The sequence below is a fragment of the Vespula vulgaris genome, chromosome 2 (assembly GCF_905475345.1).
Source record: "Vespula vulgaris chromosome 2, iyVesVulg1.1, whole genome shotgun sequence".
NCBI classification, from domain to species: Eukaryota; Metazoa; Arthropoda; class Insecta; order Hymenoptera; family Vespidae; genus Vespula; species Vespula vulgaris.
Window position 1 is genome coordinate 1,079,156 of NC_066587.1, and position 22,844 is coordinate 1,101,999.

Consider the following 22,844-nt stretch of genomic DNA (forward strand, 5'->3'; position numbering starts at 1 on the left):
TGTAATCAGTCTTTTGTAGGATTTCATCGAGTAAAGATCGTCAGCTGTAATTAATCATACAAATTTCACGTACGTATATTAATATTAATTAAATTTTCTCTCCTAACCTACGCAGCAACTTCCAAGATTGGTTAGGATTTAATAATTAATATTACTGTCGACTAATATATTTATTATAAAATATTAATTTAATATATTTATTATAAGATTAGTATATAAGTTATATTATAAGCGTTATTATATATAAAAGTATTATATAAGCGAATTAATCAATGATGCTGGTACATTTACTCGTTAGTTATTCGTAAGGCACGTGTGCAATCGTCGGTGTAAACGAAAGTAATTCTAGTATAAAAAATATTTTGTATAAAAAATATGATAAAAAGCAAGGGATGGAAGGTCAGTGTTTTACAATATTTTGTTTTAATTAAAATATCGAACGGTAGGATGTAATAATTATGAAGGATGGTGAAATATGATATTTTCGTCGTAAAATTTTCTTTTAGGTTATACAGCCTTACTTTTCATTAATAAAATTTTGTAAGAAAGATATGATCACAGGTAATTCGAAGAATTTATTTCGTGTATATTTGTAATTAAGACAATATAGAATTGCCGTTATTCGTTAGTAAACATAGATACGAACGTAGTTCTATTTACTCTTTTAGGGCGAGTGCTAATTCGGCAAAATAGTGTAAGTGGACGTCAGATAATCAATTTTATAACGATAGAAGATTTTCGTCAACGATATTATCGTGATTTATCGACGAAAAAAAAGTTGAGTACATCGATGTAAGTCTCATAATATATCCACGAAGAAACAACGAAGTTTCGTAAGAAAAAATATTTCATATGTGAAACATAAAATGTCTAATATTTTTTCAGCACAGATGATCTAAATAATTTCATATTAAGTGATTAGAACATCATACATACGTACATTTTATATTCGTCGAATTTTCATCAATATTATTCTATAATTTTAGTTTATAATTTCTGAAGGGATTTCAGAAATTTCTTCTTTTTTAACCGTAAATGTCAGATCAAAATCATCAGGAAATTTAGAACGATATTTTGTAAAGTCTTCGCGTTTACAATAATTTGTAAAGAAAGTTAAATACTGCATTTCTTCTTCCGTTGGTTCAGCATAAGAAGCTACCTTTTTTACTTTCTTATAGATCGGTTCTGAGCGCCATTTTAATTGTCGTTTAGTTATTATAGGCCTTTGCATGATACGGATTAATGAATCTAATAATTGAAGCATCAGATCGAACTAGAATAGAAGAAAAGATAACAAGACGATTAGGTTAATTTGATTGAATTGGCAAAGAGAGGAAAGAAGATAATATAATATAAAGTATAATATATATTAAATTAATTTTTGTTAGCTTATTCATTAATATACAGTAGGTATATTAATGTAAACAATATTGTAATATTATATAAAATATTATATTATAATATATTCTTTACATAATAATTATAAACAAAAAATTGTGTAACCTTTCTAGCAGCATCTTCGGCTTCTTTGATAGCTTTGAGTTCTTGTTTGAAACCTTCTTTTTCACATTTTCTAACTATTTCACGAGGTAAAGTATCCAATTCTAAATTGAGTTTTTCATGAGTCTTTTCAATCATCTTTATCATAGTGAAGCTATTGAGTTTACCATCATTAGGTGCTATGCAAGTTTCATATGCATCCTCAATGTAGACATATATACAAAGAATATCTTCAGAACACACTAAATCACGAAATACACCTTGCAAAAGGTAATTTGCGTAGTTATGCAAATTCGTTGCTCTTTCCTCTGTTTTATAAATCAAATCCTAGATTAAAAAATATTAGAGAAAGGATCGTGATTTATTAATCGATGTTATCTCAATGAATGAAACGCATGTGTGATTAGAAACAATCATAGTGATTGGTGGGAGAAATCACCATTTTATTATTTCATCATTTTCTTTCCACATATCTTATGTAGTCTCATTATATTCTTTTCTAAATATATATATGTATATAAATATATATATAATATGTTGATAATGTGTCTATTGAAAAAATACCATATATATTTATACTATATATATCTTAAAACATAAAAATATATTTTTTATGATTAATATGATCTACAAATTAAGAATATAATTCTATTAAGAATATAACGCAATTGGTACAAATATAAATATTACACATACACATATTATTATTTGCATAGATTAAATATACGTGGAAAGAAAAATTGGAGAAAAAAAAAAAAAAGTAGACTACCTCCATTATATCTTTTATTATATACCTACTTCCAATTCTGCAACATTATCAATAATTTCATCGAATTCATGTTCTATTCGATTTTCAGCTTCTGTAACCTCTGATAGCATTTTAACTAAAGGTTCTTCTAATGATTCCAAATGTATCAAGGAATTTAAATTTTGTAACTCTATCGCTTCTAATACGTGTAACAGATCGGATGGATCCTCGAAGTAGAGATCAGGAGGACCTGCTCCCATTAAATCTTCTTCGAACATATCTATGAAAAAATTTTAACATTAACGAAAGAAAAGAAAAAAAAAAAAAAAAAAAAGCAACTATTAGATGAGCGGCCAAAAAAATATAAATCAGAATTATTAGTTTTGTAGAGAAGTACTTTTAACAAAAAAATCAAATGTTAGATATTAGATTCTAAACTCACAAAATATAAATAGGTGCGAAAATGTTAAAAATATAAGTACTTATTAAACATTCAAGAGATGCAACTTGTTCAGCCATCCTGTAACGTCTAAAAATGTCTTCAGTAGTCCCAAAAAATATGCTTTCTCCTGATTGCGAACGATAGATCCAATCGTATTCGTTTCTCCATGAAATCGGTGAAATTTGATATAAAAATCTTTGACAGGTCTTTGCCAATCTCCAATTTTCCTCCCAATAATACAAATCCAGTCTAATTTGACCGCATTGCTTATCCAACAAAATTCTTTTTTCATTTATTGCCGAAGTTAATTTCACTTCCTCTTCGGCTTTCCTCAAAATAACCATGCTCTCTTCGTGATCCTTCGATAAGAAATTTTCGAAGATACTGACGTACGTACGATATTGACGCTTAAAAAAAAAAGAAAGGAAAAAAAAATTAGATTAAGGGAATTAATTGATCTTATAATTAAAATTAATGAATAAAGATTGTAATATAATTCTTTTTCTCTTTCGTAATCTCTATTTTGTAATGTTTTTTCTTTTGTTGTAATTTTTGTTTTACTTTGATCTTGCTTAATCTTCTTCGTTCCTCGTCAAATTGTTGTTCGATAAGAATACAAAGATCACGTTGTTCACCAGCAAGTAGTTTGCTTCTTAAAATCTGTCGGAGATCGTCGATATATTGACAAAGAGAAAATTTCTCTTTTACCAAACCACCAGCTGTTTCTGTGAAATATTCCGGATTTATATCGGTTATGGCAAATATTTCTTTCAATTCTTTATGTTTCTTTTTTTCTTTTATTTCTGCAGGCACGTCCACCTATATTTTATACAAACACACGTATATATAATATATGTAATATATAACAATATTAATATAAAATATATAATGCTATATATAAAATACAGTAAATAGTATTATTTATAAATAAATTTTAGTATAATTTATTGAAAAATATAAAAATAAATAATATTATTTATTGTATTTTATATATATATAAATAAATAGTATTATTATTATATAAATTATATGTAAAAAATATAATACTATAATCATAATTATAATACTACAACTCTTTCTCTCTCTCTCTCTCTCTCTCTCTCTCTCCATACATACACACACAATGCATTAACTATACAATTAATTAATATAAATTTATTAATTAATTATAAATGAACAATAATAGATATCTGATCATAACATGATAATAATGATAATAAGAATAATAATAATAATTGTATCGACAAATAGAAATGATTCCAAATGATAGTCTATATATATTTTTAAATCATTTTCTATATATATTATTGATAACTTACTCGCAATCTTCTAAGAATATCACTACGCGGGTGCAGAATACTTTCATGTTTAGCATGGCTTAATATATGTCGTGCTTTAACAGCTTCACGTGTTCGAGCTTTCCAAAATTGAAAATACGCGAACATATTAGAACACGATGGAAATTCGAATGGTGATTGTTCAATATTGACGTTTCTAGCTTTTCCTAAGTGTTCATGTCCACTGGTGAAATAATAACGTGTCCTAAATATAAAAAAAGAAGAAAGAGAAAAATTACATTAAATCTTCGATTTTTTTAATTAATTAATTTTCTTTTTTACCTGATTAACTTACGACGATGAGAATCGGTATTCGCACGAGCACTTCGTTTAATTAATTTTCTTTTTCGGATTTGACTAGATAAACGAAATGCTTCTTCGATTTTTCGTAATCTCGAAAAATTATCTGTCGTTGATATTGTATTATTCATGCTCGATGCCATTTTGGATTTTAATTATTTTTAAACTATTATGAAAATTGTATATTTTATCGATTAAATTCGATACATTTTTCCTTTCTTTCTTTCTTTCTTTTTTTTTTTTTAATTTTTTTATTCATTCAAAATTTATTATATATATATATATATATATTTATTTATATACTCGATAGTTAATATTTATCTTTAAATTTAATTTTCTTAATCGTTATAATAATTTGCATAGATACATACCTTGAATGATCGTACTTCCTATTTCTTTTTATCAAAACTTTTGTCCTCGTTTTATAACAATGAATTCTATTTTCCTGTCTTAACGGTATACAACACAGTTAATGGTGTTTCTTAATTACGTTGTGAACCTAAAGAATAGGTCGTTGATGACCGTAACTAGTTGTAACACTTTTCTCCTATTATTATTACGATTCATCTCAAACATATCCGTGTGAAAGAAATAAAGAGTGTCATCGTTTTAAAATAATCTTTATTAGATCGATAGATAGAGATAGAGAAAGAGAGAAAGAGAAAATTTGTTTGACATGCGCTTTTCGTTGCGATAGTTATCGTCGAAATAAGTCAAATCTTATTCGCATGCGCACGAGCGCATTATGCGTTTATTTACTATATAAGGTGACGCATATAAAATGTTAGGTACGTATATAATACAATATAATATATTATATTCGTATTATTTTTTCATAATTATATTTCTCTTTTAAATTAATTTTTTGTTCCAGCGAGAATAAGTCAATTGATTATAGAATAATTACATTAACGTGATTTTATAATTAGCAAATGGGAAGAGGATATATCATTTTTAATTTTAAATATTATTGGACTATCTAATTTTTGGATATCTTTTAAATGTATTATTTACTTATACTATACTGTACTATATTCTATATTATTCATTTACTACAATTTACTATTTTGTGAAATATTCAAAATTCGTATACTATTCTATAAAACAAAGTAAATACGATACTTCGTAAAAATAATACTTATTTTATGTTGTGAAAAGAAAAAATATTTTTCAGAGTTTCAAAGAGACGAACAATAATATATTTATTGCTAATAAATAACTAATTGTAGTTACACCGATTCGATGTAATATCTATCTATCTACATATCTATCCATAACTAATGGTATATCCCATAGAAATCATAAGAGCTTCCTTGATAGCAGGATGCAATTGTCGTTCGATGTAACTGGTCAATGTTCTACTGGCACCACGAAGAAAAATATCTTCCATTTCTCTGGCAATATATTCTTTTGATTGCCAGCTTCGATTATTACCATTATCATCATCGTTATTATCAACGTTTTCGTCATCGTCATTAAGACCAGACATGAAAATGTCATAAATATTTTCATCCAATAAAAGAGTTTCTCTAGATTCTACTCTTGGTGATTCATTAAATGTATATTCCCTTTTAAAATTTGATTTCTCTTCATGGCAATCGTCGATAGTTTCGTTTTTTAATAAATTAACAGAATGATCAAGAAGATCAATAGTCGTGGTTGTCGTCGTTGATTCGATCGTCGATTCTTTAGCCTCCGAAAGTTTTTTACCATTGACCAATGCAGTTACAAAATCATTCGGTGTTATCTCGATCTCCGTTGAGGATTTATTAGATCCTTGACGATCCTCGGTATTATCTTTATCTTTTTTATTCGCAGTCGTTGTTAAATCGTTCGTATTACGTTTTGTAATTCCTCTTTTTCGACGTACAGCTGATTTAGTGATCCAAAGATTATTTCTCCAGGTACCTAAGTTTCTTATTTGTCCACTTGAAGTACGTGCAACTCGACTTTCGTTTGCTATTGAAAGATCTACATCCTCAGAGACGGTGAATAAGCGACGTGGTTCAGCTGATAATACAGAAAGCTAAAAAATAAATGTAACAAAAAAAAATATATTAATAATTGATATATGTGTATATATATATATATATATATATATAGAAATATTTAGAATCGTTTTAAAAATCAATTATTCTTTCTCATGAGTTTTAAAATGAAGTTGGCTTGTAGTTGAAAAATTTCTAAACAAAAATCAAAAATTATGTCTAAGAGTAATCGATTTTAAAAATCATTTAGAAACTTTTGATTTATCCTGTATAAGAATATATTTAATTTCAATTAACACGATTTATTATACTTAATTACTTCGTCACGAGGAGGATAATAAGGTGGCCACTTGTCCTGTCTTTTAAGCTGTTTGTCATGACGATGTGGATGACATCCATAAGCGTAGAGCGAAGCAAATCGTGGCTCCAAAAAACTCGATTCCGTACGTATACGCATTTGTCCACGAGCTCTGGCGATTGTACCAGTGAAAATATCTATACCAGCTTGTCTCAAACGTAGAGTCATTCTACATGATTCTAAAGGTATATGAGATCGTCGTTCTTCTCTCATCAACAACGATACTGTTCCCGATACTGATAAATCGTTGAATGTTACTCTGGTTTTTAATGAATTATTCGAAGGTTCGAAAAAACATTTTTCTACTCTTGCCCATGAACTTCCTCGACTTCTTCCACTCTGTGGAAACTAATATATAACTACTTATTATTATTATTATTATTATTATTATTATATTTATTATATGTATTTATTACATATATTATATAATAATTACATATATATTAATAATTCATATATATGTAATTTATGTATTATATATAATATAATTATAGTAATTGTATAATTGTAATAATTTATTATTATTTTTTATAATAATTATTTTCACATTAATTATTATTATTATTTAAAGATAATAAAAATAATATACCTTAACTGCGATCCGTGAAATCGTCATTGCTAATGGCGCCGAACGTAATTCTTCCTGATAATTTGGTTCTCGACCTTCTCCCTCTTCTAATCTATTCCTTCTTCTATTCGAATCTCTCTGAAGTGCATCCAAAGCACGTTCCAATCTTTCACCGCAACCATCTCTATTTCCAATTGTTGTATCACTTTCTGAAGTCGTCCAATCGAACGTAATAAATATTAACATCAACAACAATGGCCAGGTTTTGATCTTGTACGATGGCATAACCTAATGAATTCATTTAAGGAAGATAATATTTTTGTTAATTCAAGAGATAAAAGAATTTTTTTTGAAATATAAACATCAACTACATGTTACGTCCAAGATTATCGTAAAATAAATTAAATAAATAAATATTTGCGAAAAAGACGATTTTTTTTTTTTTTTTTACGAATTAATTAGAAGTCATACATGAAAGAAAATTTATGAGAAAAATAAAATTTTTAATCATAAAGAGACAAAAAAATATTTCCAAAGTCTTGTCAAATATATCGACAGATATATATTATAAACACACACACACATACACACACATACACATATTGTATATCCTGTGTAGAAACTCGGTGAACTCGTACTTCTTAAACAGAGCATGAATACGTCTTCCTTCCGTCTATTTCAGCGAGAGTCGGTGAAACTAGGAAACGATTTCGAGAGAGGTTTGTCTTTTCGTTTGGAACGTCCACAAATTTTCTTACAATCATTCTCTTCGATCTTTGTATAATTTGAAAATAATCGAAATTGATCACGTGATTTTAATTTAAATACGTTCGGCAATCCTCGGTTATTCTCGGTCGATACTTCGTATGGCGCCATTTAGAAATCAAGATTGCATTCGATCGGTACAGACAGATAACCTATACACCCTATTCATGAATATGTAAGTACTTATCCGTTTCCTAAGAATACAAAAACTTGAAAGGTCTTACGACAGTCATACTAAATTCTCATTGTCGATTGCTATCGATATTTTTATGGTTCGATAATTATATTTACGAGATTAAACAAATTTTACATCTTTTCAATTAAAAAATATTTTATTTCATTCACAATATTTATTGCTATCCCATGTTTAAATATAAAACATAATTATTATGATATTCTCAAAAATTGTACTATCATTTTTTTTAATCAAATTTTACTTATATATATATATATCTCTGTGTGTGTGTGTGTGTGTGTGTGTGTGTGTGTGTGTATACAGAGAAAAGCAGTATACTTACTCTATCGAATTTTCCAGATCAACTTTCTCCTTAAAAATCAGCAATAAAAAAATGTTTCTCCTTCTTCTTTCTCTTGTCCTCCTTCGGTAACGCAAATTCAAATTCAAGATATACGAGTAGCAGTCGGTAAAAAAAAAGAAGTCAGTGATGGTTAGAATCAACTTATATGACTTCTTGAAGCTAAGGCAGATAAAAGAACAATGAAAGTGGCTGTGTGGATACGTGCTACGATGTCTTCCAAAGCAAACCAAATGGGAAGCATTGGCGGTTTCCTTTCCTTTCGGTACCGTCAAGAAGTAGTGTCGAAGGAAGGTGGAGATATTACGATATAGCCTATGAATCTAGGACACTCGCTTTTAAACGAATCGTTCTTTGATTTATCTCGAAATCCTCGCATCCTGTCAATATTTTTTCTTTTTCTATTCGAGCGATTCCCTTTTCCGCAACACCGATTTATTCTTTTAAAATTCATTAGAATACTGTATTACCGTCTGCAGATAAAAAGAATTATATAGAAGATCTAATAATCGATCGGTAATTTTGACAAAAAATATATTTGACTTCTTTTTTTCTTTTTGTTTAAACGCGCATTTAAATTATTACACATTCGTATGATTAAATATGTTTATATTATTTGCCGCCAGATGGCTTTGAATTCACCTTTTCGTAAAATGCAAATGTTTCATTCGTGAAATTACTTTTATCCCCATTTGCGAGTATCTTTTATTCTTCGATAAACATTTTTCATTTTTATTCATTCGAAAAAAAAAAAAAACAATATTACACAGAAATCTTTTATTCGAAACAAAACATAGTGATATTCCTTGGCATGACAATTGCAACAGTAGCGACAAACATTGAACAGTAGCTCGTATAGGAAGTGCAAACTAGGAGAATGAAAAAGAGTGGGGATAATGCGCAATCTGTTCCACAACTTTGCACACATCTCTGTTCTGTTCGTTTCTTCGGTTTCCTCTTATTCGACGTTAATTAATATCATTCTGACAGGTAACAATGCAAAGATTTATTAGTTAGATCAGTATTGATCAATTTGCAAAAATGAAGAATATCTTTTTATTTGATCTATGTTTTTAATAAATATCGTAACGTTAATTATAGGTTTAGATTTAATATATTTGACAAGGAGACAACTACACGTGCTGTTCCGGTCACACGTGGTTTTTGTTTCAATATGTCTTTAATATATCTTGATTTTTATTAATTCACTTATATGTATTGTGTTGCTAGAAAAAATTTATAACGAATAATATTATGACGATAATGATTAGATGATGCAATAGTTTCTTATTTTCGCTTATTATACATTCATTTCGCTTATTAATAAATTTAGTTAAAACTTATCAATTTATCAAACAAATTGTTTACATGACCTTTGTTCTAGACACGATACAACCAAAATGAGTGAACTAACCTGGAACGAGAAATATAATCTTATTACGAGAAATTTAGGTGAATGGCTCGGCGATGAAAAATTAAAAAGTATTTTGAAACAGCGAGATTTAAAGATATATTGGGGTACTGCTACTACCGGTAAACCTCATATTGGATATTTTACACCAATGTTAAAGATAGCTGATTTTTTAAATGCCGGAGCTGAAGTTACAATTTTATTTGCCGACTTACATGCATATTTGGATAATATGAAAGCACCTTGGGAACTTTTAGCGTTAAGAACTGAATATTATGAAGTTATTATTAAAGCTATGCTTAAGTCTATTGATGTACCTTTGGATAAACTTAAATTTGTTAAGGGAACAGATTATCAATTATCCAAGTTAGTATCAAAAAAATATATAAAATATATATGAGATTTTATTATGCAAGTATATTTTTATGTCATATTTTTTAAGGGAATATACATTGGATATGTATCGATTAAGTTCTATCATAACTGAACACGATGCTAAAAAGGCAGGTGCGGAAGTTGTTAAACAAATTGCAAATCCGTTACTTTCTGGTTTGCTGTATCCGGGATTACAAGCACTCGACGAACAGTACCTTCAAGTCGATGCACAATTCGGTGGAGTAGATCAAAGGAAGATCTTTACTTTCTCTGAAAAATATTTGCCAATGCTTGGATATGAAAAACGTATTCATTTGATGAATCCTATGAGTCAGTATTTAATGAATTATGTATATATCTCCAATTTATGGAAATAATACTTGCAAGAAAGTATATTTTGAAATTCATTTTTAGTACCTGGACTAGCTGGTGCTAAAATGTCTTCCTCCGAGGAAGACTCAAAAATTGATCTTCTGGATGGAGCTTCAACAGTTAAAAAAAAGTTAAAAAAAGCCTTTTGCGAACCTGGTAATATCAATGATAATGGAATACTTTCCTTCTCTAAACATGTGATATTTTCTTTATTGAAAAAAGGAGAATCTTATAATGTACCAAGAAGTAAAGAATTTGGTATGTAAAAGATTTAAATTTTTGTTAAAACGTTACTGTATCTTTCAAGATACATATTACAGCATTAAAGTTATCAAACGTTTATAGGTGGAGATATATCTTTCTCTACGTACGAGGAATTAGAAACTGCATTTGCAAAGGAAGAAATACATCCTGGCGATCTTAAAAGTGCAGCCGAAATATATATAAATAGACTCTTAGATCCAATTAGAAAAGAATTTGATGGAAATTCTAAATTAAAATCTCTTGCCAGTAAAGCGTACCCACCACCACAAAAACAAAGTAAGTGAGTTATACCAAGTAGATAGAATTGAATTTTAAATATCATTCAATTTGATAAACTTTGTAATTATTTATGAACAGAAGTGGTCGATGAAATAGTACCATCGAGATTGGATATTAGAGTTGGAAAGATCGTCGATGTGAAAAAACATCCTGATGCGGATTCATTATATGTGGAGAAAATAGATTTAGGTGAAAATAATGGTCCTAGAACTATTGTCAGCGGGCTTGTAAATTATGTACCTATAGAGGAAATGCAAGACAGAATGGTACTCGTACTTGCAAATCTTAAAGCGGCTAATCTTAGGGGTATACCATCACATGGAATGGTTCTTTGCGCGTCCGTGTAAGATTACTTTTATGTTTTATACTTCAAGAAGAATTGTTTTTTCTTTTTTTGATCGTTATTAATGATCTATATAATATCTAGAGATGAACCAACAAGACAGGTTGAACCTTTGAGACCACCAGAAAATAGTAATCCTGGTGATAGAATTTATGTAGAGGGTTATGAAAGTGGGACGCCGGATGAAGTTTTAAATCCAAAGAAAAAAGTTTGGGAAAAGTTGCAGGTATTTGTTAGCTTCTTAAGTTCATTAAAAGAGTTAAGAATTATAAATATCCTGGAATATGAGATTTTTATAAAATATTTATTTTTGATAGGTTGATCTTATAGTAAATGATAATGGAGAAGCATCTTGGAACGGAAATTTATTGCTTACGTCGAATGGTGGAAAAACGATTGCTGACTCTCTTAGGAACGTACCGATTAAGTAATGCATTTTACAGTTATTCCACTTATGCATTTTATTGTTTTAGGAATGGAATTATGGAATCCATTTGAACTGCCTATTTTTAATTACTTTATTAAACATTTTAATAGATAATTATTATATTATAAATGAAAAATAATATGAATGCTTAACGATCAATCGACTTATAAGTCTATTATTATCATAAGATAACGATAAGAGTATCTTAGTTTGGACTTAATTCCAAATTTATTGGAGAAATCCTTGAGGAAATATTTGGTATTCTACTTCTTTGATGATAATTTAATCGAATACAAGGTGATCGAGGTTTCAGACAATTAAATTGTTCTGAATTAAATTGTTGATTACTACGTGGTTCTTGTATTTTCTTTTTCCGTTTATAAATAAGCCAAGATGTTGCAGGACACAGTGCTAATTCTTTTTTTAAAGAACTACTACTGCAGCCATATAATAGAGGATTTATTGCGGCATTAACAAGAACAAGGTATCTACTTATATACCTATAAAATAATTGATTGATTTTATTTTATTATATTATTAATCTTTATTATTACGCAGGTATATAATTAAAATTTAGATATAATCTACTTACCAAAGAAAGTACATAGATTCTGCCTGTCCTGGTTTAGAAGGTTGTTGCAAGAGTCGTGCTCTTTGAATGATTAATATTGTGAATGGTACACGACAAAAGATAAATGCCAAGACAATAATTCCTAGAGCACGAGCTACTTTTCCTTTGTAACGTACTGTGATTGGATATTTACTTCTCAATGCTTGTGATTCAAATCTATCTAGCTTAAAATTAAAACAAGAAATATGATCATATATGTATATTACAGTTAGAGACGTAATAGGAAAAGTACCTTGATGAGAATAGCAGAATAACATATTGCCATTATAGTTAATGGTGCCCATACGCTTAAACCTGCAAAAACATGCCAATATGGATATAACACTACAGTGTCTTCGGTACAATATGTTTCCAAATAATCACTCCATTGTCTTTCATAATAGCTTCGATAGAGACATAAAGGCGTTGCAACTATTATACCCAAAATCCATATAGCATAAAGCAGCAAATGTGTAGATCTACATGTAACAATATATATATATATATATATAATTTTTCTAAATATATACATATATATGTATATATGTATGTATGTACATTTAAAAATAATAACCTTTTTGTTAATCTACTAGAGCAATTCAAGACAATAGCAGATAAACGATCATAACTAACTACACTCAAATTAAATACTGCAACTAATGTCAAAGCATGTATTACAAATCCATCTAATCGACAACCAATAGATCCAAGTATATAATTTTGATATAAATCAATACAGAGAAACATCCAAGGACATAAAATGCAGATACATATATCCGCAATTGCCATGTTAACGATGAGGAGATTTGTAGTAGTGTGCAAAGATTTAGCACGGATTATTATGTAGATCAGTGCACCATTAGCCAGTATACCCAGAAAAATGATGGGCAAGATGCTGAGAATTTTAAGAGTTGCTTCCCAAGTTGGTTTTACTATCCAAATTTTTGATGGAAAGTGATGCTGCGTAGTGTTTACTCCTTTCCACTATGAATCCATAATCCTTTATGTCATCTCACAATAATTGATAGATTAATATATTACTTGAACACACGAATGTACCTCGATATTACTATTTGTTGGTCCAAATTGTTCTCCTAAATGTTGACTCCATTGTACATCCAAGAACAAAATAGTATAATTTGAAGTATTGTGTAAAATCATTTTTATATTAATATTATTAATAATAAGAGGTGGATTTTATATAGATCAATTTAACTTGAAGACTGGAACTATGATATAAGGTTGAATATTAACAGTGAGTAAAATCTAATCTAGAAGTAACAGATGGTACCATTAGTATTAATGGTTTCTCTTGTTTATATTGCTCTTACGATAAAGAAATAGATTATAAGTAGTCAATTAATATATTATCATTCATTAAGAATATATATATATATATATATATATATATATATATATATATATATTGTTCTGCGGGATAATTTCAATTGATTTTAATTGAATCCTGAAATTTTTATATCAGTTACAGATACCATTCGAGCTTTAAAATGAATATATGAATATAAATTACTTTATATTGCTTGTTTCGAGTGAATTGAAAAAAAAAAAAGATTTTGAAAATATATCGAAATATGCAGCCATTTGCTCGGTAGTACTTGCATCTGAAGTTTATATATTGCAAGTACTACCGACGTAGGTCTCACCATATGAAGATTGACTGCATCTGAAGGAAAACACTGTTTAACTATCCTAAAATCCGTGTGACCGGTGTGATCAACTGATCGATGTTTCCAAATAAAACAAAGTCTACGATAGGACCTTTAATCGCGCTTGAATACTCGCATATTATTATTAATAATATGTATCCAAATAATGGTGACTATTTTAAAATTCACGTTCGCAGGGTTGCACAAACTAACCGAGAGTTCTAATCGCTAACTGGAGAAGGGTTAGTCCCCACTTACGAATAGTAAGATCATTCAACATATATGATAGAGATCATTCAACATAGATCGCTCATTTATTCGTTTTAGCAATCAAACGAAATCCCTTATCGTAGGACTTTTAATTTTTCCCGCCAGACAGGAGCGAGTGTTCCCCCACCTAACCTAACCGATTTGTATCTAACAATCGATTATGAATCGAACCATTCAATAATACATCGGACTCGCGTCGATATATCGAATTTTTGTGATCTATCCTCGATGATCCAAGCTAGAGATAGAAAAGAAGAGAAAGAAAAGTAATAAAGAAAGTCGGAACGTGTGCGTTCGTAAAAAACAATAGAACTCTAAAGAAAAGAAAGAAAAGAATATCCATAAAGTGCAATGAAACATATGCACGTGTAAACACGATGAAATTGAAAACAAGAGATAAACATTTCGAAGATCGTTCCATTCGAACAAAACCACAGTACTAAAGTCGAGCTCGATTTTTAAATATCTTGAGGGACTAACGATGTTGACTCGTCGAAGTATAACGAAAAACTAATCCGATAATTGTCAAAGTCAGTCAAAGATTTGTTTTCGTTCGGGTTGCACGTAATCAACGATCGGCAGTTCAAGATTTTGACGTAAGAGAAAATTATTTAAAATTGTATTATATTTAACAAATATTTCGAGACGTATAACGTTTAATCGAATTTATTATTGTTTAGATATTAATTTATTTGACTCCACGTATTTTTATAAAGTTTAAACAAATCTAAAATTATCGAAAGTATTAATTTTGTAAGTCGTCGCGTTTAAGAAGGGGAAGTTCGATGTTGACTCGTCGGAGTATAACGAAAAATGAATCCGATAATTGTCAAAGTCAGTCAAAGATTTGTTTTCGTTCGGGTTGCACGTAATCAACGATCGGCAGTTCAAGATTTTGACGTAAGAGAAAATTATTTAAAATTGTATTATATTTAACAAATGTTTCGAGACGTACAACGTTTAATCGAATTTATTATTGTTTAGATATTAATTTATTTGACTCCACGTATTTTTATAAAGTTTAAACAAATCTAAAATTATCGAAAGTATTAATTTTGTAAGTCGTCGCGTTTAAGAAGGGGAAGTTCGATGTTGACTCGTCGGATTATAACGAAAAATTAATCCGATAATTGTCAAAGTCAGTCAAAGATTTGTTTTCGTTCGGGTTGCACGTAATCAACGATCGGCAGTTCAAGATTTTGACGTAAGAGAAAATTATTTAAAATTGTATTATATTTAACAAATGTTTCGAGACGTATAACGTTTAATCGAATTTATTATTGTTTAGATATTAATTTATTTGACTCCACGTATTTTTATAAAGTTTAAACAAATCTAAAATTATCGAAAGTATTAATTTTGTAAGTCGTCGCGTTTAAGAAGGGGAAGTTCGATGTTGACTCGTCGGAGTATAACGAAAAATGAATCCGATAATTGTCAAAGTCAGTCAAAGATTTGTTTTCGTTCGAGTTGCACGTAATCAACGATCGGCAGTTCAAGATTTTGACGTAAGAGAAAATTATTTAAAATTGTATTTTATTTAACAAATGTTTCGAGACGTATAACGTTTAATCGAATTTATTATTGTTTAGATATTAATTTATTTGACTCCACGTATTTTTATAAAGTTTAAACAAATCTAAAATTATCGAAAGTATTAATTTTGTAAGTCGTCGCGTTTAAGAAGGGGAAGTTCGATGTTGACTCGTCGGAGTATAACGAAAAATGAATCCGATAATTGTCAAAGTCAGTCAAAGATTTGTTTTCGTTCGGGTTGCACGTAATTAATTTGACTCGTATATGTCGTTCGTGTATTTAAATCACAAATGTAGTTCACGTATCTCGTACATTCCTGAAATGTTAATAAAATAATCGATTTTATTAATTATTCCCATCCGAGACTGATTTTTTTTTTTTTTTTTTTTCGAAAAATTAAATTGAATTTATTTCATATTGATCGAAATTTTAAATTAAGTTTCTTTAACATTTATCTCATTTTTATTAATGTTTCTTACGAGATTTTTACATCTATTTATAATCTACTTATAAAAATTAGGATTAGAAAATTTATAGATACAAAGAAATAGATAATAATTAACTTTTCTACAAAAATAAACGTATATTATTTAAACGTTTATACGAAAATCAGTAGTTGGTTACGAGCTTCTTCTCTTTGCCGCAAATTTCAAGGGGCGCCACAATAAGAAACTCTTTTTTTTTTCTTCATGAAAAATGTCAAAAATAAGATTTACACCAACATCGAGTCCAGTCGTAACCCTTGACCGATTCTGAAGAATAGGACCTTATTTTAAAAATGAAGGTTTAAGGAAGAAGATGGTTTTTTCAAATTTCTAAAAAAGCTTTATTTTTATGCATAGACTGTTTTTTAAAAAATAAATTTCTTTTCAACAATTTTTTTTTTTTTAGTGAAAATGAAACTCAAAAATTCGAAAAAGCTATGCGCTCGCTTAAATCTTCATCTTTAAAATAAGATCTTGTTTATCAAAATTGCTAAAGAATTACGCTTGTAATCATTGTTAGAGTAAATCAAAGCTGACGCCATTAGAAAATTACAGCTGACGTTTTAATTATTCGAGAAAATTATTTTTTTTTTATATTCTCTCCCTTTTCTCTATATTATGTTATATTTTCAAATATAGAAATTATCTTGAATATTACTATTGACAAAATTTCATGATACATTTAGACTGTAGAAATTTTTGATTAGATAATAATATATAGTAATATATTTATATCATATGGATTTATTTAATATCAAATAATTATATATATATTTTTTTCTTTTCAAAATTTCATGTTTAGCATCTTATTATTGATGAGTGTAATATTTAAATAAAATATATTCGGTATAACGTTTTTCATAGCAGGTTTTACTTCTTCTCTCAGTTAGTAAGTTCATGTTTTACTATGTGTTTGTTTATGCTAGTTTAGTTAAGCTTCTGTCAAAAAATAATTGAATCAGATTGAATTTTCTTTGGTGGTAATATTTTACATTATAATACTTGGGAATTTTGTGTTCAAATAATTTCATGAAAAGTATTTAAAATAAAATTATAATCAAATATGAATTACTTATATATTGATATATTGTATGTAAAATATAAATCCCATACAATTTTATATAATAAATTGAAAAATTAAATTAATAATATAAGATATCATTTAAGATTTAACTTGTTTATAATTTATTATAATGGGGAATTGTCTACGAAGTATGATAAGGAGATTACCAAAGAAACATAATTCAGAAAAGTAAAATATTTTAACTTCTCTAAGTGATATTTATATGAAGTAGAAATGTTTTCTTTAAAAAAGTATCCTTCTTATTTCAGGATTATAACTCTTCTTATTGTCGGCCTAGACAATGCAGGAAAGACTTTAATTTTAAATCATATACGTGGTGGTATGTAAAAAAAAGTATATGCTCTTTGTTATCCATTTTTTTTTTTTTTTTATTGTTAAAAGTTTTTATCCTTATATATATCTTTGCATAAAAATTCACAAAGAATATGTATTTGAGGATTGTATTATTTATGTAAACAAAAATAGAGAAAAGATGCAAAAAAATAAAAATCTTCATTTTTTATATAAATAAAGTATTGTGTTATATATATATATATCACAAAATTTATTCAACTTTTAGACCCTGATAAGCATGTACTACCAACAATGGGATTTCGAATTATATGTTTAAAATATAAATCTTATACTATAAAAATATATGATCTTGGTGGTAGCATACAAATTAGATCATTGTGGCCAAAATATTACAATGATGTGAGTTCACATAAGCTACTTTAGCATATATATTCAAATTTAATAATACAAAATTTATATGTATTTCTTTTAAATTATCTCTACTATAAAAAAAAAAAGCATAATTATTATGCATTTGTATTTTAATATTGAATATTTTAGATACATGGTCTTATATATGTGGTGGATGCTAGTGATATTTCCCGTCTTGCAGAAAATAAAGTCGTATTTGGTGAATTAGTTGCGCATGAAAGTATTTCAGGAAAACCATTATTATTGTAAGAAAAATAAGTCATTATGTGTTATTTGCACATGCACATGTTGGCTTCAATATATGCACATGTTTGTAATCATTATCAAATTTTATTTTTAACAATAATCTAGCAAAATATTATCAATATCTCGATGATAAATTATTATTGGTATATATTATTTTTATTTTACATATGTATACATAGGCTTGCCAACAAACAAGATTTAAATGGGGCAATCGATGAATTGGATGTTGTAGACAATTTAGACGTGGAACATATTGTAAATACTACACGATGTCCTACAAGAGTTGAAACTTGTTCGTGTTTTTCTGAAAAAGAAAACGTGAAAAATAAAAATACTTTAGGCATTACAAATGGATATAAGTACTGATAATTTTTTCATAATTGTTTTTTATCAAATTAAAATAATTTTTTGATATATATTGAAAATATATTTATTTCTGCTTAGATGGTTATTAGATACAATACTGAGAAATTATACTGTATTAAATAATAGAGTTAAACAATCTCAAAACATAGTCAATGAAGAATTAAAAAACCAAAGAGTTACAAAGGATTGCAAATATTCTCCACCTAAATTATCAGTACACTCTAATCCTTTTAAACCAATAGCAGAACTCTTATCTAAAAAGGTAAACTTGATAATATTTTTTTATAGATATACAATATGATATAATAATTTTATATTCCATCATTATTAATATTTAGGAAGGAAATAATACAGAAAATAATTTGGTCAATGGTAAGCATTATATCTCTAAATTACAATATTACAATATTAAAATATCGTTATAATATAGAATTATATAATAAACATTTCGACAGGTGTTACTAATGGACAATCATTTAAGAAACTTTTTATGTCAAATAAGACTGCACCACTTCCATCTGAAAATGCATTTAATATAAATGAAGATCTATCTTTGCATGATAGTTTTAATGTAACACCTGTAGCACAAAAAAGTACTCAAACTAGTACTGTAATAGATTTACCAAGTTTTGATTTGCATCGTAATGATGAAAAAAATAACAAACGTCACCGTCCAAACACAGCACCAGCAAGTTCTACATTATATAATAATATGATATCAATAATAACTATTCCTGGACAAGTTCTTCACTAATGATGTTCATTATATATTTTTGGGGCCAATATGTATAAAGAGGTGAATTAATGAAATAGAAGTATTAGTCGAATCATGTCATATAGAAAGTAATTTTTACTGAAAAATTTAATATATCACAAAAAAGAATTTTTTTCATTTTACATTTTTATTGTATACTACAAAGTCATACAAATTTTATAAAGGTACGACAAGTGTATATAATATAAAGTACATTCAATTATTAAAAAATCACAGTATGTGTATGTGATGATGCTATCTTATTTATAAAATATATTTATTTGTGTTTGGTGAAGTTATTTTCATAGAATTGTTATAATAATAGATTTACATGGTTAACGCATGTTCTATCACAATTCATAGAATGGTAAACAGTGGAACTTTTTTATCATAAATGCACTTTTCGTTGTAAATATTTATCAATTTATGTAGTGTATACAAATATATATTGCAAATGTAAAAATATTAAGTAACCTGATAAAATCATTGGAATAAAACTTAATAAATATATATTATAACTAAATGGTAATCAGACTATTACATAGATGTACTTTATGGCAGCACCTCACAAATGAAAAAAGTTTTGAAAAATAATCATAATGTCTGTAAATATACAAAATGTAAAAAAAAATTTATAATTTTAGTTATAATTTCATTAACGTGTAAAAGCAGAGAAATTTGTACTTCTCCTTAAGTCTAGTATATCATATTTGTGTACATTGTAATTCTTCTAAATTCGTTAATATATAAATGCAGCAAGTAATGGCAGTAATGCACATAGAAAAATAGTAATACATGTTATCTAAATAAAGTCCAACACATATATATAAAGTATATGTGCTACAATAAGATAAAATGTATTACTTATATATAGGTACATAATGTGAATCTTATAACATTAAACTAAGCACCATTGATAGGTGCTGTGAATTTTATTAGACGAGTTAACATCGAAGTAATGCATGGAATTTGTTTTTGTTGATGCATGGTAATATTATCAGGAGTATTAGATTCGTAATCTATTGCAACTCGTTGGCAGACAAAAGTAAGTAGAGTTAACAAATCATATCGCATTCCAAATTCTCTTAATTCCATGCATAATGCTTGTATAAACCATGATCCACGTGTCGTATTTCTCCATGAATAATAACCTATGTACGTAGAAATTATTTTAAATAAATTAATAATAAATTAATAAAAAATAGGAGAGAAAAAGATGTTTCTTCTTTGCGAGATTTAAAACATACGGTTAAAATCACAGCTTACCTGGTATCGTTGAATAAGCAATCAGAAAGTCCGCATGACTTGGTATACGGAATGTATTGGTATGTGAACTACTATCAGTTTCTGTACGTTCTTTTAAACTAAAGCCAGAATCTAATTTATCACCTTGACAAGCTTGTATAAAAAATAGTTTTGGTTTTCCAGCAAGAGTAGGACATTTATCTGATGTAAAGTAAGACCAAATAGTATCAGCTTTGTAAGGAGTATCATATGCGTAAAGCATTCCTAATTCTCCATGGCTTAATACAGAAACTATTAAGCAATCATGAGTAGAATGGTCTAGATCGGCAACTATAAAAATATATCGTTATCGATTAAAGATTAGTTTGTATATTTTTTTTCATGTATTTTTTAATATTTCTCTTAATACCTTCTTGCAAAACATTTCCCAACTGTTTAGAAGTATAATTTTCATAAACTTGAATTGTGAATCCAAGTGATGCTAACGTAGCCTTGAGATTTTCGCAATCCACATTTGTTCCAGTTCTTTCCTTCAGATGATTGATAGAAAAATGTTCATGATTAAATATAATTGCTATACCACGTTTTGGATGATCCATTTTATAATGTGACGCATATCGTTCAGTAGGTGATGTTTGTAAGGGTCGAGCAACCTGAGTATTATTCTTTCTGTAAGGGTAGACATATTTTTCACATTTAACAAAACAATTATTTGATCTTAATATAAAAGTATAAAACTTCCTTTTATATTTTAACAAGAGATCTATACTTTCGTATCGAATAACTTTACTTTTTATTTCTTAAATACAATATTTTATAAAACAAGAAAAAAAAACCTCAAGTATAACAAAAAAAAGAAAATGAAAGTATAGTCAATGATACCTTGGGTATCCGAACGCATCGGAAACATCTTTTTCCAATTTTTCTGCATTAATATTTTCTTTGGAACACATTTTGTGTGATAATGGTTATTCAATTTTTCAAATAAATGGATTTATTTTTCACTTTAGACGTTAGCCGTTAAGACAATGAGAAACAACGAATATACACACACATATATATATATAGCACTTGTGATACATTCTAAACCGATTTACGTATGGAACCCGCTCAACTTCTGACGCTCTCACACTTCAGCGACGTAAAGATAACCGTCGCTTACACAAAGGCGTACGTCATTCGATGACTATCAACTGACCAATGAGAAAGCTCGAACTAGTGTAGATTCGATTTCGTAAAATTTATCATTATTAACGTTGACAATTTAAACTTTCGAGTAATGTTGTTCTTTTTTTTTTCTTCATCCTTTTCTCCTCTATCACAATATAAGTTTTAAATATCGTTTAAAGCTTGAAAATTAAAATTGGTTTTATCTTTTCTATATCAATACAGATAAGATAAATTCGATTCTAACGCTGATTATTTTTATTTTGTTTTAATCTTTTCTGAATCGATCTTTAAACGAATTTGAGTCACGTTCCGATACACTTTCATACACTTTTGTATATATATTCGATATTGCAATGTGATATATAATTATTGGAAATGAAAGAGAGAGAGAGAGAGAGAGAGAGAGAGAGAGAGAGAGAGAGAGAGAGAGAGAATCTCAATTATTAATTTTATTTTATTGTTGATACCACATGTCAGATTTATTTATTAGATCAGTCATTTTAACAAAAATAATTCATTAATTTTATATTAATAGTGACATCATATATTGCTATAACTTAGTATATATTCGTAATGATATCATAGTTTTTTGTTTAAAATATAAAAGTAATGTCATATTTCAAATAAAAATACTTAATAAATATATCACTCCATATTATACACAAGGAAAGTAAATGGTTTGTCAATGAAAAT

The 22,844-nt window shown here is 27.9% G+C and overlaps 6 protein-coding genes across 9 annotated transcripts; 2 read left to right on the forward strand and 4 right to left on the reverse strand.

Annotated features, from left to right (window-relative positions):
• Positions 1-45: 45 nt before the first annotated feature.
• LOC127061585 (tyrosine--tRNA ligase, cytoplasmic) lies at positions 46-12,176 on the forward strand. 3 transcript variants are annotated; one of them, XM_050988655.1, is made up of 10 exons: positions 123-399; positions 507-561; positions 669-792; positions 9,927-10,319; positions 10,396-10,658; positions 10,743-10,958; positions 11,046-11,240; positions 11,322-11,586; positions 11,671-11,812; positions 11,904-12,176. In XM_050988655.1, the coding sequence occupies exons 1-10, from the start codon at positions 376-378 to the stop codon at positions 12,015-12,017; spliced, it is 1,791 nt and encodes a 596-aa protein (XP_050844612.1). In that variant the 5' UTR covers positions 123-375; the 3' UTR covers positions 12,018-12,176. The 3 variants fall into 3 exon arrangements, with proteins under 3 accessions (XP_050844614.1, XP_050844612.1, XP_050844613.1); XM_050988657.1 differs by lacking the exons at positions 123-399; positions 507-561; positions 669-792 and adding an exon at positions 46-69; XM_050988656.1 differs by lacking the exons at positions 123-399; positions 507-561; positions 669-792 and adding an exon at positions 8,611-9,532.
• LOC127061583 (uncharacterized) lies at positions 971-5,183 on the reverse strand. 2 transcript variants are annotated; one of them, XM_050988653.1, is made up of 8 exons: positions 4,699-5,183; positions 4,310-4,493; positions 4,010-4,232; positions 3,252-3,509; positions 2,731-3,097; positions 2,299-2,528; positions 1,504-1,827; positions 971-1,273 (listed from the first exon to the last, which is right to left on the reverse strand). In XM_050988653.1, the coding sequence occupies exons 2-8, from the start codon at positions 4,468-4,470 to the stop codon at positions 983-985; spliced, it is 1,854 nt and encodes a 617-aa protein (XP_050844610.1). In that variant the 5' UTR covers positions 4,471-4,493; positions 4,699-5,183; the 3' UTR covers positions 971-982. The 2 variants fall into 2 exon arrangements, with proteins under 2 accessions (XP_050844610.1, XP_050844611.1); XM_050988654.1 differs by lacking the exon at positions 4,310-4,493.
• Positions 5,595-8,659, reverse strand: LOC127061587 (uncharacterized). The gene is made up of 4 exons (XM_050988660.1): positions 8,525-8,659; positions 7,263-7,529; positions 6,635-7,021; positions 5,595-6,353 (listed from the first exon to the last, which is right to left on the reverse strand). The coding sequence occupies exons 2-4, from the start codon at positions 7,524-7,526 to the stop codon at positions 5,595-5,597; spliced, it is 1,410 nt and encodes a 469-aa protein (XP_050844617.1). The 5' UTR covers positions 7,527-7,529; positions 8,525-8,659.
• Positions 12,166-13,784, reverse strand: LOC127061955 (neuropeptide FF receptor 2-like). The gene is made up of 5 exons (XM_050989483.1): positions 13,683-13,784; positions 13,198-13,607; positions 12,877-13,102; positions 12,606-12,808; positions 12,166-12,513 (listed from the first exon to the last, which is right to left on the reverse strand). Exons 1-5 carry the CDS (start codon positions 13,782-13,784, stop codon positions 12,219-12,221), a joined length of 1,236 nt encoding a protein of 411 aa, XP_050845440.1. The 3' UTR covers positions 12,166-12,218.
• A 3,689-nt stretch (positions 13,785-17,473) lies between these two features.
• On the forward strand, positions 17,474-19,736 carry LOC127061588 (ADP-ribosylation factor-like protein 13B). The gene is made up of 8 exons (XM_050988661.1): positions 17,474-17,833; positions 17,914-17,984; positions 18,225-18,358; positions 18,500-18,615; positions 18,796-18,975; positions 19,061-19,244; positions 19,321-19,354; positions 19,438-19,736. The coding sequence occupies exons 1-8, from the start codon at positions 17,775-17,777 to the stop codon at positions 19,734-19,736; spliced, it is 1,077 nt and encodes a 358-aa protein (XP_050844618.1). The 5' UTR covers positions 17,474-17,774.
• Positions 19,737-20,639: 903 nt separating this feature from the next.
• Positions 20,640-22,273, reverse strand: LOC127061589 (caspase-1-like). Its single transcript, XM_050988662.1, has 4 exons — positions 21,864-22,273; positions 21,391-21,650; positions 21,003-21,311; positions 20,640-20,887 (listed from the first exon to the last, which is right to left on the reverse strand). The coding sequence occupies exons 1-4, from the start codon at positions 21,932-21,934 to the stop codon at positions 20,640-20,642; spliced, it is 888 nt and encodes a 295-aa protein (XP_050844619.1). The 5' UTR covers positions 21,935-22,273.
• Positions 22,274-22,844: the final 571 nt, after the last annotated feature.